Source organism: Onychomys torridus, chromosome 3, assembly GCF_903995425.1.
Source record: "Onychomys torridus chromosome 3, mOncTor1.1, whole genome shotgun sequence".
NCBI classification, from domain to species: Eukaryota; Metazoa; Chordata; class Mammalia; order Rodentia; family Cricetidae; genus Onychomys; species Onychomys torridus.
The window spans coordinates 137,265,563-137,282,738 of NC_050445.1; the positions used below are offsets into that span (position 1 = coordinate 137,265,563).

The window sequence follows — 17,176 nt, forward strand, 5'->3', positions numbered from 1 at the left end:
CCCAAATCCCCATCTCATCCTTCACAAAAATAAAAAAAACTATCCAAAACCTCTTATGGAACCATGAAACAACAACAAAGATGTTCACCGTCCCCACCGATTAGGGACAAAACAAAACAACAGTTAGGAAATAGAAATAACCTGAATGTCCTTCAACCAACAAATGGATAATGAAAATGTGGTACGTGTACACTGAGGAACGCTTTCCTGCTGTGAAAACCAAAAATGAAATCAGAACTTTGTGGGGAAATAATGAAACTAGGAAAGATCATATTGAGAAAACATTGTATCTTCTCTCTTATCTGAGGCTTCTAGCTCCAAATCCAAATGGGACTGCATTTTCTAGAGTAACTACAAGAAATCAGGAAAGTAAAAAGGGCTCTCTGCCGGGTGGAGGGTGGTGTAAGGGGGCAATAAAGTGGGGAACAGCAGAGTACAGACGACTGGGTCTGGGACAAGATAGGGCTCTAATTAGGGAAGAAGGAAGACAGTCACAGTAGAAAGAGGGGGGGGGTAATGGTTAAGGATGTCTGAAAAAGCTGTAAGGAACATGCTATTAGTGACCAAGAAAACCTACAGGATACATGTATTTAGGTATAAATATACATATATAGTTTAAATAAGATTTTCTTACCTGAGCTGACAATGCTCCCTTCACCTAACAAAAAGCCCAAGGCCAGACAGGAGAAGCCCTCTTCTGAGTTGCCAGCCAGGGTTGTCCAAGAGACCCCAAATCATTATAGGCTATTGTTACTGCCCTTGGTTGTTTCCTAGAGGTACAAGTCATTCCCTATTGCTGAAGACACTGGAACAGACCTGAAAGCTTCCTCCCTGAGGACCAACTTTCATGATACCAGAAGGTGTCGTGCAAGCTTCCAAGGGAGGGAAGCAAAACAGTTCTACTCAGACAAGACACCTATGAACAACAATGACTAGCACAGCACAATAATGCTAAGAGTGCAGGAATGTCATGTATAATCTGGGGGTAACAACAGCTCTCTAGTTAAATAAACTTAAGGTCACTCAACAAAGGGGAAGTCATTCCCACTATCAGAAACCTAGCCAACTACCCCGGGCTAGTGAACTCATGGGTCTTGCAGGACAACCTACAGTCTATACTAAGTCAGCATAATCACTAACAATAATTTATAAATACTTGTCTCTACACCCACAGATAAATGTAGTCTTTACCCTTCATCAGGGAACTTCCCTTTGCAACAGACAGACCATTATAGAAAACCACAACCAATCAAATTAAAGAGTTGTGGAGCCCAGTCCCAAAGGATATATCTACAAACAACTCTGCAGCACTTAATTTAAGACTCAGGGATCACTATAAGTGAGGGGACCACGAGATTTTAAGGGTCAAAGGCTCAAGGAGTTTGCTGTAAGACTGTGTCTCCTAGTAATGTGAGAAGCCACCCATCAAGTTTCACCAACATGACTGTTTAAACATGAGCTGAATAAGGACAATAGCAATAGACATGCTAATGTGGACAGGAGAAAGCCCAAGAGGCCTCAACCCTAAACAAAGAACTATAGGCAACTAGGAATGCTAAGAGCCGGAAAAATAGTCTTCCCCAAAAGAGCACACTAGTTTCCCAATACCAATGGTAAGCACTAAAGACACATACAAGTTAGCATTATATAGAATGAGCAGGTTGTATTTTATGTATTTAGGAATATGTATGTATACACGTACACACGTACACACACGTACACACACACACACACATTCATGTATCAATACTTAATGAGAAGAGGACATGAATTTGAAAGATCAAGGAAGGATATGAAGGTTTGGAGGGAGGAAAGAGAAAAAGGAATGATGTGATTATATTATAATCTCAAATCTAAATAATATTTTTAAATGTAAAAAAAAGTAGTAATAATATAAAGTAATATATATAAATAATATAAAGTAAACAATATATAATACCAAAGCAAGCCAGGAGGTGGTGATGCACACCTTTTATCCCATGACTTGGGAGGCAGAGGCCAATCTGAGTTTCAGGCCAGCCTAGTCTACAAAGTGAGTCCAAGGACAGTCAGGTGACACAGAGAAACATTGTCTCAAGAAAACAAAATAAATAAATTAAAATAAAATACCAAAGCTTATATCTCAAAATCAAATGCATTGTGTTGTTAATACTAGATTGGGATAGAGACATTCTTCTCTAAGAATAGCAAAAATCTCAACTGACTTATTAACTAAACTATACACACCAGTATAATATATACTACCATTTAAAAGAGATGGTATAATATATTTACATTCAGAAATGAAAAAGTACAAATATATAATGAACTATTATTTGCACATAGATAAATACAAAATTTCTGAAAGAGTAAATGACTGGGCTGACTTCAACAGTGACTGGGCAACAAAATAGGAATAAGGTAGAATAGGGAATTTCAACACTGTACTCCATACAATTTTCTTTCTACTTTGTGTTCTGTGTGGGTTTTTGAGATCATCTGCTTCTATGATGAATTTTTAAACTGAATTTAAGAAGTCAGTCAAACAGGAAAGATTTTTATATGAATTACTCCTTAAAATCTTTTGATTTTAAAATAGTATATGTTGCTTAAAACACTCAAATATATATATATATATATGTCAAGATACATTTTACCTTCCACTCACCACCCTGGGTACTATTACTTTTCTCCATGGTCATCTAAGTGTATATAAAACTCATTCTATAAAAAGAAAAAAAAAAAATCTAGATTTTTGCATATTGTTTAACATAAATATCTCCCATCGCTTAAAATTACACTAGAGATTCTCACTTCTTTCTTAAAATGGTTTAAGAAATGTCATGATTAATCCTTTCCTGAACAACTTTTCATTCTATAAAAAAGATACTGTGGGTACAAGTTAGAGCCAGTAATCACAAACAAAAACACAAACAGGTCATGTGCCTCAACTGTAATTTGTATTAGTAAAAACATAAAAATATAACTGAGGGCAAAGAAGAAAGAACACAAAGTAACATTTTCTAAACTACTGAGTTCACACTGCCCTTCAAGTGCTCACACTGAGTGCTGTCTGCTCACAACCCATACCTCCACTTTTTAACTTCTCCCTAGCATGAAAGGGGCTTAGAAGCTCACCACTAAAAGAATGAGATGACAATCATAAGATCTGAAGATGAATTTCTACAGAATTTTCGCCTGCAGACAAACACTAATAACCTAGAATGGATTCACTCTCGGTCAGAACAAAGGACAACTTCAGCTGTCTACTTGGTTCTGTATTCTTGAGTGTATTTCCTCAAATTATATCCTGATAAATTCCCTAATACTCCTGAAACAGACTCCTGTAGATTTCTCAAATTAGGACTGTCTCTGGGCATGTCTGTGGAGAAAAACTGTCTGGATTATCTTAACCAGTGTAGGAAGAAAGACCCAGCTCTTACTAAAGGCAACACCATTCCCTAGCCAGAATTCCTGAGCATGGAAATCCAGCTGAGCACAAGCAAACTGAACATCCATGCATTCACTCTACCTGTGATTGTGAATACCACTAGCAATTTGAAGTTCCTGCCTTAACTTGCCTCCAAAGCTGTACTGAACAGCAGGTTAAAAATGAGCCCACTTCTCTCTTAAGTTGAGCTTGGCTGGAGTATTTTAGTACACCAATAGAAGGATAAAAAAGTCTGAAGAAAGCAAACAGGCATCAGAACCAGAGTCAGGTGCCACGGAGTGTCAGATTTTAAAATACTAACTAAGAAGCTGGGCACAGTAGCTCACACCTATGACCCCAGCACATGGGAGGCTAAGACAGGAGAATCACCACAATTTTTAGGCCAATTTGAGCTACACAGAGTTCCAAGTCAGCCTAGGCTAGAGTGAAAGCACTATGACTGACAGTGTAAGACTTCCTTTCTTTTTAAATAATTTAACTTTATTTTATGTGCATTGGTGTGAAGGTGTCAGATCTCCTAGAATTGGGGTTACAGACAGTTGTGAGCTGCCATGTGGGTGCCAGGAATTGAACTCAAGTCCTCTGGAAGAGCAGCCAGTGTTCTTAACTACTGAGCCATCAATCCAGCCCCAATATGAGACTTTCTACAGAAAAAGCAGAAAGCACGCAGGAACAGACAGAAACAAACAAAAAGTTGTACAGATGGAAAACACTAATTTAAAAAAAGTCTTTGATAGAAACTTCACTACACTGGACTTAACAGAGAAATTAATCTCAGAACTTGATAATCATGGCAATCATCTAAAAAAAAGTCATTCTTTTTTTAAAGAGATTATCCAAAAACTACAGGATGGCAACAAGAAGTGTAATTCACATGTAGCATAAATTACATGTAAGTGAAAAATAAACATTAAGTATTTTAAACAATAACTATGACTTTTCCTCAAATTAATGTCAGGTGCCATTTCAGAACAGAAAACTCATAAAAAAAATATTAATACCATATAAATTACATCTAGGAGGGCCACAAGAGGTACCCATGCCCACTAATCTCAGCACTGAGGGGTGAAAGTAGTGGATCAGATGTTTGAGGACAGCCTGGTCTACAATATGCTACATCATAAGCAAGCAGAATGGAAATCTACCACTTGTTTGATGAAGGTTGTTTTCATTCCCCTTTCTATTGACAGGTCAGCTGACACAAGAGTCTGACCCAAGTGTGTCAATTTTGAAAACAAGGAGACTTGCTATCAAACAGGGTGGCTTTGAAATGAATCATGGAGCCTGAAATCCAAACCACAGTCAGTAAAACTAAGAGATAAGCAGGGAAAATATAAAACTGGCAGTCCAAGGACAGAAACCCACAGGCAAGATGGGCCAACCAACTCCAGTTGAGGGTTACACTATAGTTTTTTGTTTTGTTGGTTTGTAATTAGGCATATAATGAGGAAAATGTTCCAAAGGAGAAAATCTTGTAAAACATTTTTTAATTAAAAAAAAAAAGAGTTCTGTGAAAGCCTCGCTACAAAAGGATGGCATTTAATATAGTATAAAGGGCTGGAGAGATGCTCAGCAGTGAAGCGCACTTGTTGCTCTTGCAGAGGACCAGGGTTCAATTTCCAGCACCTACATGGGATCCAATGCTCTCTTCTGACCTCCGTAGACACCAGGCATGCACATGGTACACATACATACATGTAGACAAAACACCCATGCACATAAAATAAAATAATCTAAAAATATTAAAAGTTTACACGACTAGATCCATAAGAGTTACATAAATGAAGGATCCCTGCCCAAGGAATGGCCCTACGCACAGTCAATGTGGGCTTTGCCAGATGAACTAACCTAGTTAAGAAGATGCCTCACAGGAATGCACAGAAGCACATCTCCTGGGAAAGTCTAGATCCTGTGAAGCCAACAACATTAACCATCAGAGTGATGCCCAAGTCTACCTCCCAAATTTTGGTTATTTAGCAGACATTTTTAAAGGTTAGAAAACCAAAGGCTACCAACTGGTTCATTTATTTATTTATTATAATTTTTTGTTTGTTTGAAGGGATAGGTTCTTTCTTATTCTGTAGCTCATACTGGCCTTGAACTCTGGCCTCATCTCTAATGAGCCACCATGCCCAGGTTATTTTCTGAACACATGTGAAACAATAGAAATACATGTATCACCAGCTGAGTCAAATTTTTTGTTGTTGTTTTGTCTTGTTTTTTTGAGACAGGGTTTCTGTCTAACAGCTCTGGCCATCCTAGAACTCTCTTTTATACCAGGCTGGCCTTGAACTCAGAGATCCACCTGCCTCTGCCTCCCAAGTGCTGGGATTAAAGGTGTGCAGACACCACTACTGGCATTTTTAAAGTAATAAGTTATTTCAATTAATGCTGCAGATATTATCTAAAGGAAAATAAAAATAAGAATCACATGGAAACTAGTTAATCAACAGAATTCCCATTAGTGAATTACAAATTTCCTTACAAGTACTTTAAATTTTGTAGATAAGTAAATAAAAAAAAATTTATTTATCTTTTTTAAGACAGGGTTTCTTAGCTGGACAGTGGTGGCACACTCCTTTAATCCCAGCATTCGGGGGAGGCAGAGGCAGACGTGGATCTGAGTTCAAGGCAAGCCTGGTCTATAGAGCCAAGACAGCAAGGGCTACACAGAGAAACCTTGTCTCGAGGAGAAAAAAGAGACACAGGAATTAAAAGAATGTGCTGGGGCTGGGGATTTAGCTCAGTGGTAGAGCACTCGCTAACAAGCGCAAGGCCCTGGGTTCTGTCCTCAGCTCCAACAAACAAAAAAAAACAAAACAAAACAGCATGTGCCACCATGCCTGGAAGATAGTTAAATTTTCATAAAACTACAAAGGTTTTTCGCTTCCTTTCCACTCTTGCATACATACTATGAGCTAGGAAATACTAGTGCTCCTGTGCCTCTGTAAACAGACTACCTGGGAGTGACGGAAATGACAACAATAAGGCTGCTGCTATGAGTTCACTTCTCCTCATTCCAGAATTTCAACTCACAGCATTCTAAACAAAGTCTGAAAGAGCACTGGTATCGTCTTACCCAGATTTCCTTGCTCAACTGTCAGCACCACCTCGTCCATCACTACAGCCCTAAAGTCCAATTCTTCCTCACAACATTTGGCCTTCAGAGCTCGTAAGATCTCTTTCTGTGGATAGTCTTCTCTGATTCGTCGATCTGTCAAAAACCACAGCTTGGCAGCCACGGAGCTACACATCTCGATCTGCTTGTTCTTCCTTTTCTGGATTATTTAAATATAAAATTTTATCTAGATGGAAAAGAAAATACACATGAGATTGATGAAATCACAGATTTCTAGATTTCACAAATAAATGTAGTTTTATGCTAACTAAACAAACAAGTGCAAAGAAACACTTCCACCTAACCTGAGTACTGGGGGGATGGGGGGGGGGGGGAGGCAGACACAGGAGAATCAGGAACTCAGTGTCATCCTTAGCTGCACAGAGAATTTAAGGCCAGTCCAAGTAACCTTGTTTCAAACAAAAACAAAGGAGAAATACTATGCCTTCTCCCCGCTGGTATACCACTAAAAATATGGACATCCTCAAGAAAGATTTCTCCATCTCCGCTGGGGAAGCAAGCAGCACAACAGGGCACACAGCATACTTCCATCACAATTTCCCTACATTAATATTATATTCTGTCTAGGAATACACTTCACCTGACTGCTTATTTCTAGTTCCACTGTTTCATCTCTTGTTAAAATTCCAATTCTTAGGGGCAGTAAAGATGGCTCCAACAGTTGACATGTCATTAAAGACCTGAGTTTAATCCCAGCATGCACATGCTGGATCACAACCATCTATAACTCCAATTCCACTCAATACCTCTTTTTTTTTTTCTTTTTCTGTTTTTCGAGACAGGGTTTCTCTGTGTAGCTTTGGAGCCTCTCCTGGAATTCATTCTATAGTCCAGGCTGGCCTCGAACTCAGAGATCCACCTGCCTCTGCCTCCCAGTACTGGCATTAAAGGTGTGTGCCACCACCAACCGGCCACTCAATACCCTTTTATGAAAGGGTGTCACATGTGGGCAACAGACACGCACAAGGATGTACATGCAAGCAAAACACTCATATGCACAATAAATCTTTAAAAAAATTAATAATATAAAATCCAACTCCCTTCCTCGTATAAAAATGGGTCATATTAAAATCATTGACAATATTTGGGGCTGGAGAGATGGCTCAGTGGTTAAGAGCTCTCCCAGGACCCGGATTCAATTCCCAGCACCCACATGACAGCTAACAACTGTCTGTAACTCCAAGATCTGACACCCTCACAGACATAAATGTAGACAAAACACCAATGCACATAAAATAAAAAAAAATAAATAAATTATTAAAAGTCATTGACAATATTTATCCCAATTCCCCATCACTAGATAACTCATTAAGTTTATTTTTTATGCCAGGCAGTAGTGGGGCATGCCTTTAATCCCAGCACTCGGGAGGCAGAGCCAGGCGGATCTCTGTGAGTTCGAGGCCAGCCTGGTCTCCAAAGTGAGTTCCAGGAAAGGCGCAAAGCTACACAGAGAAAACCTGTCTCGAAAAACCAAAAAATTAATTAATTAATTAAAAGCAAAATAGTTTACCTCTCAGAGTTTGATAATAAAGAGGGGGAAAGTTTTAAGTCAGTTTTAGTCAAACAGATCTCTGTGAGTTTGAGGCCAGCCTGAGCTACACAGTGAATTCCAGGCCAGCCTGGGTTACAAAGTGAGATCCTGTCTCCCTCACACACCCAATTTGTTTTAATAATAAAACCCTAAAAAACTTTGAGAACAGCTATCCCTTGCCCACAGCATCCTGGATCTGAGAGAGGGCTACCTCTAGACTCCCAAATCCCAGCCATATTCCTCACTTCCATCCAGAGCACACCAAAATCTACAGATGTTCAAAGCCCTTATAGTAATAAAGTATGAAGTATTCTGTATAACTTGCATACATCGTCTTGTATACTTTAAATCATTTCTAGATCAAATCCAGTGGAAATGCTAGTAAATACTTGTACTGTTCAAAGAGCAAGAGAAAAACCTATAACTGTTCCATAAATATTCTTGGTTAGGTAAGGCCACTGATAGAGTGTGTGAACACATAAGGAAGTATGACTGTTCCAGTGTCATGTCCAGTGGGCATGGAAACCAACCCAGAGCAGTGGTCACGCTTACAAGTAAGCAAGGCAAGGCAGATCAGCAACTTCATGACCTCCCAGATACTGAAGGGTACACCCTCAGTACTCTGGCTTGCCAGATTTACCATCCTGACACATCCACTGATGCCTAAATCCCCTACACCAACCATTTCCTCAAAAGTCTAAGCCAACTGTTCTAATCTCCACTAGATACAGTAATAATCCAATTTATGCTAAGAAGAAATCCAGCCAACAATACCCAATTTTGGCAAATTATAAATTACAATGAGTGTGTTAGTTTAAGATACTTAAATCTCATTAGAAGATAACCACTCATTATGATAGAAATACAATACAAACTTTTATTTTCCCCATATGGGATATCCTATACAACCTACAAGTTACAAACTTATGTCCCTTTCCTTAACAGAAAGGTTTTTTTATATGTTTTTTTGTTGTTGTTGTTTTGTTTTTTTTTTTTTTTGCTTTAAGACAAGGTCTCACTATGTAGCCTAGAGACCTCAAACACAACTCTCCTGCAGAACTTTTCACCAGTTAGGATTACAAGCATGCCACCCTATCTAGCCAAAACACTTTTTCTACCAAGATTTTCTTTTCTTAAGTTTTTTGTTTTGTTCTGTTTTTGTTTCTCTGTGTAGCCCTGACTGTCCTAGAATTCACTCTATGGATCAGGCTGCCTCTCCCTCCCTCTGCCTCTGGAATGCTAGGATTAAAGGTATGCACCACCACACACAGCTACAAAGCATAAAGATTTGTACTTAACCATAGCTGTGGAAAACTTAACAAAGCAAACCTACACTGTTGTCATCTTCACTGAAGATGTTTTTCTGAGGCCTTATGGTGCACTCTCTTCCCTGTGGAAAAAAAAACACAGAAGGCCGAAGTGTGTACCCAACCAGGCACTCTATCTGCTGCAGATGGCACCACTTGGAAGCTTTCTTTCAAGGTTACACAAGAAGGTCTCACTCAGAAGGCAAAGCCACAAAGAAAAATCACAACAGAGTAACTAAGAAAGTCTTAGCTTCCCTTGAGAAAAGAACAAATACTTGTTTTTTTTTTGTTTTTTTTCTAATTCTGGAGCCATGTCAGTAACTGGTCTGACACTCGGGATCTTCCTCACTCCACCCCCACCCCAGACAAGGTTTCTCTTCATAACCCTGGCTGCCCTGGAGCTTGCTCTGTAGCCCAGGCTGGCCTCAAACTCACAAAGATTGGCTTGCCTCTGCCTCCCAGAGTGCTGGGATTAAAGGCGTGCACCATCACTGCCCGGCAAGATTTAATTTTTTACTGATGGCAAAGTGCCTTTACCTGCTAAAGCCATCTCACTAGCCACAATATTTACTATTTTATAAGGTAAGAGTCTCAGGCCAGGCAGTGGTGGCGCACGCCTGTAATCCCAGCACTCGGGAGGCAGAGGCAGGTGGATCTCTGTGAGTTCCAGGAAAGGCGCAAAGCTACACAGGGAAACTGTGTCTCGAAAAACCAAAAAAAAAAAAAAAAGATAGGAGTCTCTGTAAAATGAAATGGTTACTTTTCCTAGCATTTAAAGGAGCTTGGTTATCTAATAAATGTAGCACGAATCTTAAATGGTCTTATTAATAACAAACCTGGAGTCAGGTATTGGGGTGAATGCTGGAAAATCAGAGAACCAAAACAAGCCACAGCCACCTCACCTTGCCAGTTCCTCAGCTGATCCTGTTTCCTCAGACTGGAAGCCTCTGAGTCCTTATTCAAATGAATCTCAGCTGAACTGCTTCTCGAAAGCCTGAAAGCTTAATCAGCTCTAGTTCCTGGTCCTCACGCCTTATATACCTTTCTGCTTTCTGCCATCACTTCTTGGGATTAAAGGCGTGAGTCACTATGCCTGGCAGTTTCCAGTGTGGCTTTAAAGTCAGAGATACTGATGGATCTCTGCCTCCCAAGTGATAGGATTAAAGGCATTTCTATCATTATGATGAAACTCCATGACCAAGGCAACTAACTTTAGAAGAAAGAGTATATTAGGGTGTAGCAGGAATCTTAAATGGTCTTATTAATAAAATCAAACCTGAGGCCAGTTATTGGAGTGAACGCTGGAAGATCAGAGAAGCAGAACAAGCCACAGCCACCTCACCTCTCAGGTTTCTCAGCTGGTCTTGTTTCCTCATCCAGAATGGGTCCCAGCTGAACTACTGCTAGAAGCCTAAAAGCTTAACCACCCAAATGCTTAACTTAGTTCCTGGTCCTCACGACTCATATACCTTTCTGTTTTCTGTTGTCACTCCCTGGGATTAAAAGGCTGGGTTTCTGGGATTAAAGGCGTGGGTCACCCTGCTTAGCTGTTTCTAATGTGGCCTTGAAATCAGAGATCCAGAGGGATTTGTCTCTGGAATGCTAGGATTAAAGGCGTGTGCTACAACTGCCTATACTCAAGTTTAATATTGTGGCTGTCCTGTTCTCTGACCCCAGATAAGTTTATTAGCCTGCACAATATCTTTGGGAACACAACACCACATTAGGGCTTAGGATTCCAGGGAGATAAGAGTCCATCATAGTGTCAAATGGCATCTGGAGTAGCAAGCTGGGAGTTCACATGTTGGGTCACAGGCAGAGAGAGCAAACTGAGAATAATAAAGTAAGGCTCTAATACTCCCAAGAGCCTGCCCTAGTGACATACTTCCTTCAGCAAGGCCACACCTCCTAAACATACTCCAATAGTGCCATCAATTAGGGACCAAATATCCAAATGCTTATATATGTCAAACACATTCAGTGCAGACTTTTATTCAAATGTTTTCAGTCCTCAACTGGATAGAAAGGGATGACCGTACATTATGGAACAGAATTTGTATGCCATTCTTCTATAATCTACAATAAAATTCTAATACCATTTAAACAATCCAGAAATGGCTACTGTCTTGTCCAAGTGACGCCCTCCACTTTTATGTGAGAATTGGGAGCTAGGTTGGTTTGTGGAGATTAGCGAATGACTTGCTGAGTTTTAGGCATTCCTTCAAGAGTCTCCTTTTTCTCTGACAGCTCTCCTGTCCATAAATCTCAGATTCTCATTCTAAATCCGTTTCCTACTACCTAGAAATGTCATTTTCATCCAGATTTCAGCAGTTATTGAAATACAGACCTCAGTATCTCATTCCAATTATGAGCTCATGACTGAATTTCAAATCCCATTGAAATGAAGTTACTGGGCTTCCTTAACTAAATGCCATCTTCTCTTGCCTCATTGAGTTTATAATTTCTTAATTTACATATCTGCTTTAGCACCTATATTCTGCACACACATACCCATTGTGACCATTAAAATTTTCAGACCAGCTTGGCTAGGTTATAATAATGTTCATCTGTCTGACCATATACTGGTCTGTATGTTCAAGTTATTTTGTATGAGTGATTAACAGCTATAATCTATTGATTTAAAAGATTATCTTCCAAAATGTGGAAAAGCCTCATCCAATCAACTGGACTAAGAATTTTGCACTGAAGAAGACCTTCCTTAAGTGCAAACACGGCGCCAAGACTTGGGTCTCACAGAAAAAGTCTCCAAATTTCCTCTACACCTCCAACCTTATGCATAGTGTGCTTTAAGGCAGCACGCTCCACTCATACGTTTATGGACTGTCCAGCCATCTTTACAGATTTGGATTTACCAACCTTACGATGATCCATGACAATCATCCATTCATATAATTCTTCTTTTCTTCTGGCCAGCCCTGGCTGATACACCTATCCTAACTATGATACTCAATTCAGAAGCTTAGTCACCATTTGTCTCCATCTTTCCTTTGCTACTTCCACAAAGGCACACATGCACACAATGTTAATTTTATTTTTGTGATATCTGAATTTCACTAGTCTCTTCATTCATCATACACCCAGAATATTTTAGCACTGCCCTTGGGCACCACCTGACTGTTAATCTATTCTCCTATAGTTCCTGTTACTTGAAAAATATACTCTAGACCTACCCATTCTGTATATTCTGGGATGAGAGGTTTGAAAAACTGTTTTTCTGGATTCCTCCTTCCTCTAGCAATCTATACCATACTAGAAATGCCCAGTCTACTCTTTTTTGTTTGTTTGTTTGTTTGTTTTTGTTTTTTTTCCCCGAGACAAGGTTTCTCTGTATAGCTTTGCGCCTTTCCTGGAACTCACTCTGTAGCCCAGGCTGGCCTCAAACTCAGAGATCCACCTGCCTCTGCCTCCCCCAGTGCTGGGATTACAGGCGTGCGCAACTACCCACCGGCTACAGTCTCCTCTTTACTCTTATACCCATACTCTAGCACTACCACACTATAATTTGGGAGTATTTATTACATTGATTGGAAAGGATACTTGTGTGCTGATGCACTCATACAGAGGACAATGTGACAGAATCAGTTTTCTCCTCCCACCATGTGGGTTCTGATCAAACTCAGGTTGCTAGACTTGGCAGCAAGCACCCTTTCCTGTTCACTTATCATGCCAACCATGGTTTTTTGCTGTTGTTTTGTTTCTGGAAACAGGGTCACACTATGTAGGCCTGGCTGGCCTGGATACTGCTATGTAGACCAGGTTGGGATTAAAGGCATGTGCCACCACGCCAGGCTCCTCCACTGGCTCTCTAAGTCAGATGGTCTATTGTATTTATGCAAATGTTCCTTAATGTATCAGCCCTCTGCCGGGCTATTCAACTGAGGACCGGAAACATTTAAGGAAAAAAATTCCAGAGTTGGTGATAGAGCTCAGTATCCACCATGCCAGCAGATTCATCTTTAAACTGGGGTCTGCCAGTGCTCTAAGAGTAATTCTTGAGCCTTATGTTAGGGGAAACACTTCAAAATATTAAGTTAGGGGCTGGGGATTTAGCTCAGTGGTAGAGTGCTTGCCTAGCAAGAACATGACCCTGGGTTTGATCCTCAGCTCAAAAAAAAAAAAAAAAAAAGCCACGGTGGTGGTGGTGGTGGTGGTGGTGGTGGTGGTGGTGGTGGTGCACGCCTTTAATCCCAGCACTTGGAATGCTGAGGCCAGCCTGGTCTATAATAGAGCGAGTTCCAGGAAAGGTGCAAAGCTACACAGAGAAACCCTGTCTCGAAAAAGACAAAAAAACAACCACAACAAAAAATTAAGTTAAAATTTTACAAGGATTCCAATAGCACAAGAAGTAGCACAAACAGGGTTATATGGAAATTAGAAAGCAGTACAGCAAAAGAAACATTCAAAGTGAAGACAGCCTTACAAAATGGAAGAGAATCCTTGCCAACTATATTTCAGATGATAATATCTAGACTGTATAAAGAACTTCAAAAGTTCTTTACACACAGAGATGGCTCAGCATGTGCTTCTTACAGCAGTCATGGGTTCAGTTAACCATGCCCACACAGTGCCTCACAACTATTCATAATTCTAGTTCTAGAGGGTCTGATGCCTTCTGGCCTCTACCAGCATTAAGCATGCACATGGTGTAATATATATAAAGGCAGGCACTCATAAATACAAATAAAAATAATTTTTAAAAAAGCTTCCAATCACCAGGCAATAGTGGTACACCTTTAATCCCAGCACTTTGGTCTACAGAATGAATTCCAGGACAGCCAAGGCTTCACAGAAAAACCCTGTCTTGAAAAACAAAACAACGGGGCTGGGGATTTAGCTCAGAGGTAGAGCGCTTGCCTAGCATGCACAAGGCCCTGGGTTCGATCCTCAGCTCAAAAAAAAAAAAAAAAAAAAAAGAAAAGAAAAACAACAACAACAAAAAGAACTTTCTGCTGGGTGGTGGTAGCATACACCTTTAATCCCAGCACTCGGGAGGCAGAGGCAGGTGGATGTGGATCTCTGTGAGCTCGAGGTCAGCCTGGTCTACAAAGTGAGTTCCAGGAAAGGCGCAAAGCTACACAGAGAACCCCTGTCTCCAAAACAAAACAAAACAAAAAACAAAAAACAAAAAACAAAAAAACTTTCCAATCAATAAATTGACTGAGAGGCCTGTCTAAAAAAAAAAAAAAAAAAAAGGCGGGGGGGGGGGGGGGGGGAGGTTGTGAGGATGAATGAACTGAAGACAGTTCTCAAAAAGAAACAAAAATGGCCAATATACTGAGTCATCAGGGAAATGCAAATTAAAACTACTTTTGAGGACAGAGCAGTGGTGATGCAGGCAGGCTGATCTGAGTTCAAGGCCACTATGGTCTACAGAGTTCCAGACTACACAGAAACCCTGTCTCAAAACAGCCAGGCAGTGGTGGCACACGCACTCAGGAGGCAGAGCCAGGCGGATCTCTGTGAGTTCGAGGCCAGCCTGGGCTACCAAGTGAGCTCCAGGAAAGGTGCAAAGCTACACAAACCATCTCGAAAAACAAAACAAAACAAACTAACAAAAAAAGATTACTTTTGATTCTAGCTCACCTCACTTGGAATGGTTATTAAGTAAAGAAACAACAAATAATGCTAATAAGGTGAAAAGAGAAATGGTTATTCACTACTGTATACTATTGTATACAAACTGGCGAAGCAATTACAGAAAACAGTATGAAGGTTTTCAAAAAACAAACAAACAACAACAACAACAAAAAACCCACCAAACAAAAAAAAATGGTACTATATGACCTAGCTATATCACTCTGGATATGTATGTACCCAAGGAACTCTAAATCCTACCAGAGGTATCCATGTTTATTAACTATATTATTCACAGGAGCTAAGAAATGGAACAAAGTCTAGATGAATCAATAATGAAATATGATACACACACAATGGAATTTTATTCAGCTGTAAAAAAACTGAAAAAAAATGAAGTGGAAATTAGAATGTTATATAAAATAAACCAGACTCAAAAAGACAAATATTGTTTTCTCTCATATGAAGACCCAGGTTTTAATTTTTATGTGTGCAGATATGGGAGGATGAAATCTGAAAGGAGTAGGGAGGAAAAGAGAGGGTGATAAATGCATGTGACATAAAAGCAGAAGAGGGCTAATAATGAAAGCAGGGACAGAGAAGGGGGAGGTGTGTGAGAAGCAGGAACAAATATGTATAGAATAAAAAGAACAGCCGGGCGGTGGGGGCACACGCCTTTAATCCCAGCCATCGGGAGGCAGAGCCAGGTGGATCTCTGTGAATTCGAGGCCAGCCTGGGCTACAGAGTGAGTTCCAGGACAGACTCCAAAGCTTACACAAAGAAACCCTGTCTCAAAAAACCAAAACAAACTTCCATCTCAAAAATTAATCACAACTCCAAATAAACTAAAAAGAAAACAAGTGGGAAGAGTGAGGAGTCAATTAAGCAACATATATTAATATTTAAATATCTATGATACTAAGTATCTATCTAATACTAAACTGAAGACAGAGAACAAGACATGGTGTCATCATACAAAGACTAACACAATCTGATGTTACACTGTCATTGAGTGGGCCAGCAAAAGGGCTTGGCATATAAAAGCACTTGCCATAACCCTGATGACCCAACTTCCATTCCTGGAACCAAGGATAGAAAGAGAGTACTAACCAAAATTGTCCTTTGAATAGCCCATGAATAAACACATAAACACAACTAAAATAAACATTTTTTAAATGCTATAAATAAGAAGCTGGACATCACTTAAGGGAAATGCAAGCCCAAACCATAATGAAGCAGTGTGTATAGTGAGTGATGTACACCTGTATTCCCACCACAAGGGAGGCTAAGGCACAAGGATGATGAGTTTGAGGCCAGCTTAGGCTACAACTCAGAAAAAAAAGCAAGATCCCAAATAAGTCTCTATACACCTTCACTCACACAGTAGCATTCATTATTCATAACAGCTACATGGTAGGAACAACCTAAATGTCATTGACATGAGAATAAGTAGGCTAAAGGGGTAGGGGTGGGTGTGTGTGGGGGGGGATGTATACAAAAAAATCATTCAGTCTTAAAAAGAAGTTAAATTTGGAGGCTCAGTAGTTAAGAGCCCTTGCCGCTCAGTCCAGTTCCAGGTGATCTGGCACCCTCTTCTGGCCTCTATTGGGAACCACACATATGCTGTACATATATCCACACAAATCATACACATAGGATAAAAAAATAATCTTTATAAAAATGAAACTTTGGAGGCTGGGGATTTAGCTCAGCGGTAAGGCCCTGGGTTCGGTCCTCAGCTCTGGTTAAATAAATAAATAAAATTTTTAAAAAATGAAACTTTGATAAATGTTACAACTTGAATGAACATTGAGGACATTATGTTAAATCAACTATGACAATTACAGAACAAGGCATGGTTTTACTTGTATGAGATACCCACACTAGTCAAAATCATGAGGCAGAACATAGAGTGGTAATTATCAAGGGGCTACATTACAAGGGACTGTCATCAAATGGGTAGAGGTTCAATTCTGCAGTAAAGTTCCTGAAAATAAATGGTGATTGTGTACAACAATGAATGTCCTTAGTGCCCTTAAGCAAACTTTACACTTAAAAAGTTGGTAAAAATGGTAAAGTGTTTATTGTAATACAAGAAATTTAGAAAAAATGAAATAAAAACCCTAAGCGAACTACAAGTTTTTATACACTTCCAACCATAATCAGAAAAAAC

At 39.8% G+C, this 17,176-nt stretch overlaps 1 protein-coding gene across 2 annotated transcripts in view; it reads right to left on the reverse strand.

Moving 5' to 3' along the window:
• Positions 1 to 17,176, reverse strand: part of Rimklb (ribosomal modification protein rimK like family member B) — a 32,884-nt gene that overhangs the window by 10,864 nt on the left and 4,844 nt on the right. The window contains exons 2-3 of one of the 2 annotated variants that reach the window (XM_036180833.1): positions 9,434 to 9,490; positions 6,510 to 6,735 (exon numbers count right to left, since the gene is read on the reverse strand). In XM_036180833.1, the coding sequence (XP_036036726.1) occupies positions 6,510 to 6,684 (175 nt within the window). In that variant the 5' untranslated portion in view covers positions 6,685 to 6,735; positions 9,434 to 9,490. The remainder of the gene's footprint in view (positions 1 to 6,509; positions 6,736 to 9,433; positions 9,491 to 17,176) is intronic. The other variant, XM_036180832.1, reaches the window with a different exon arrangement.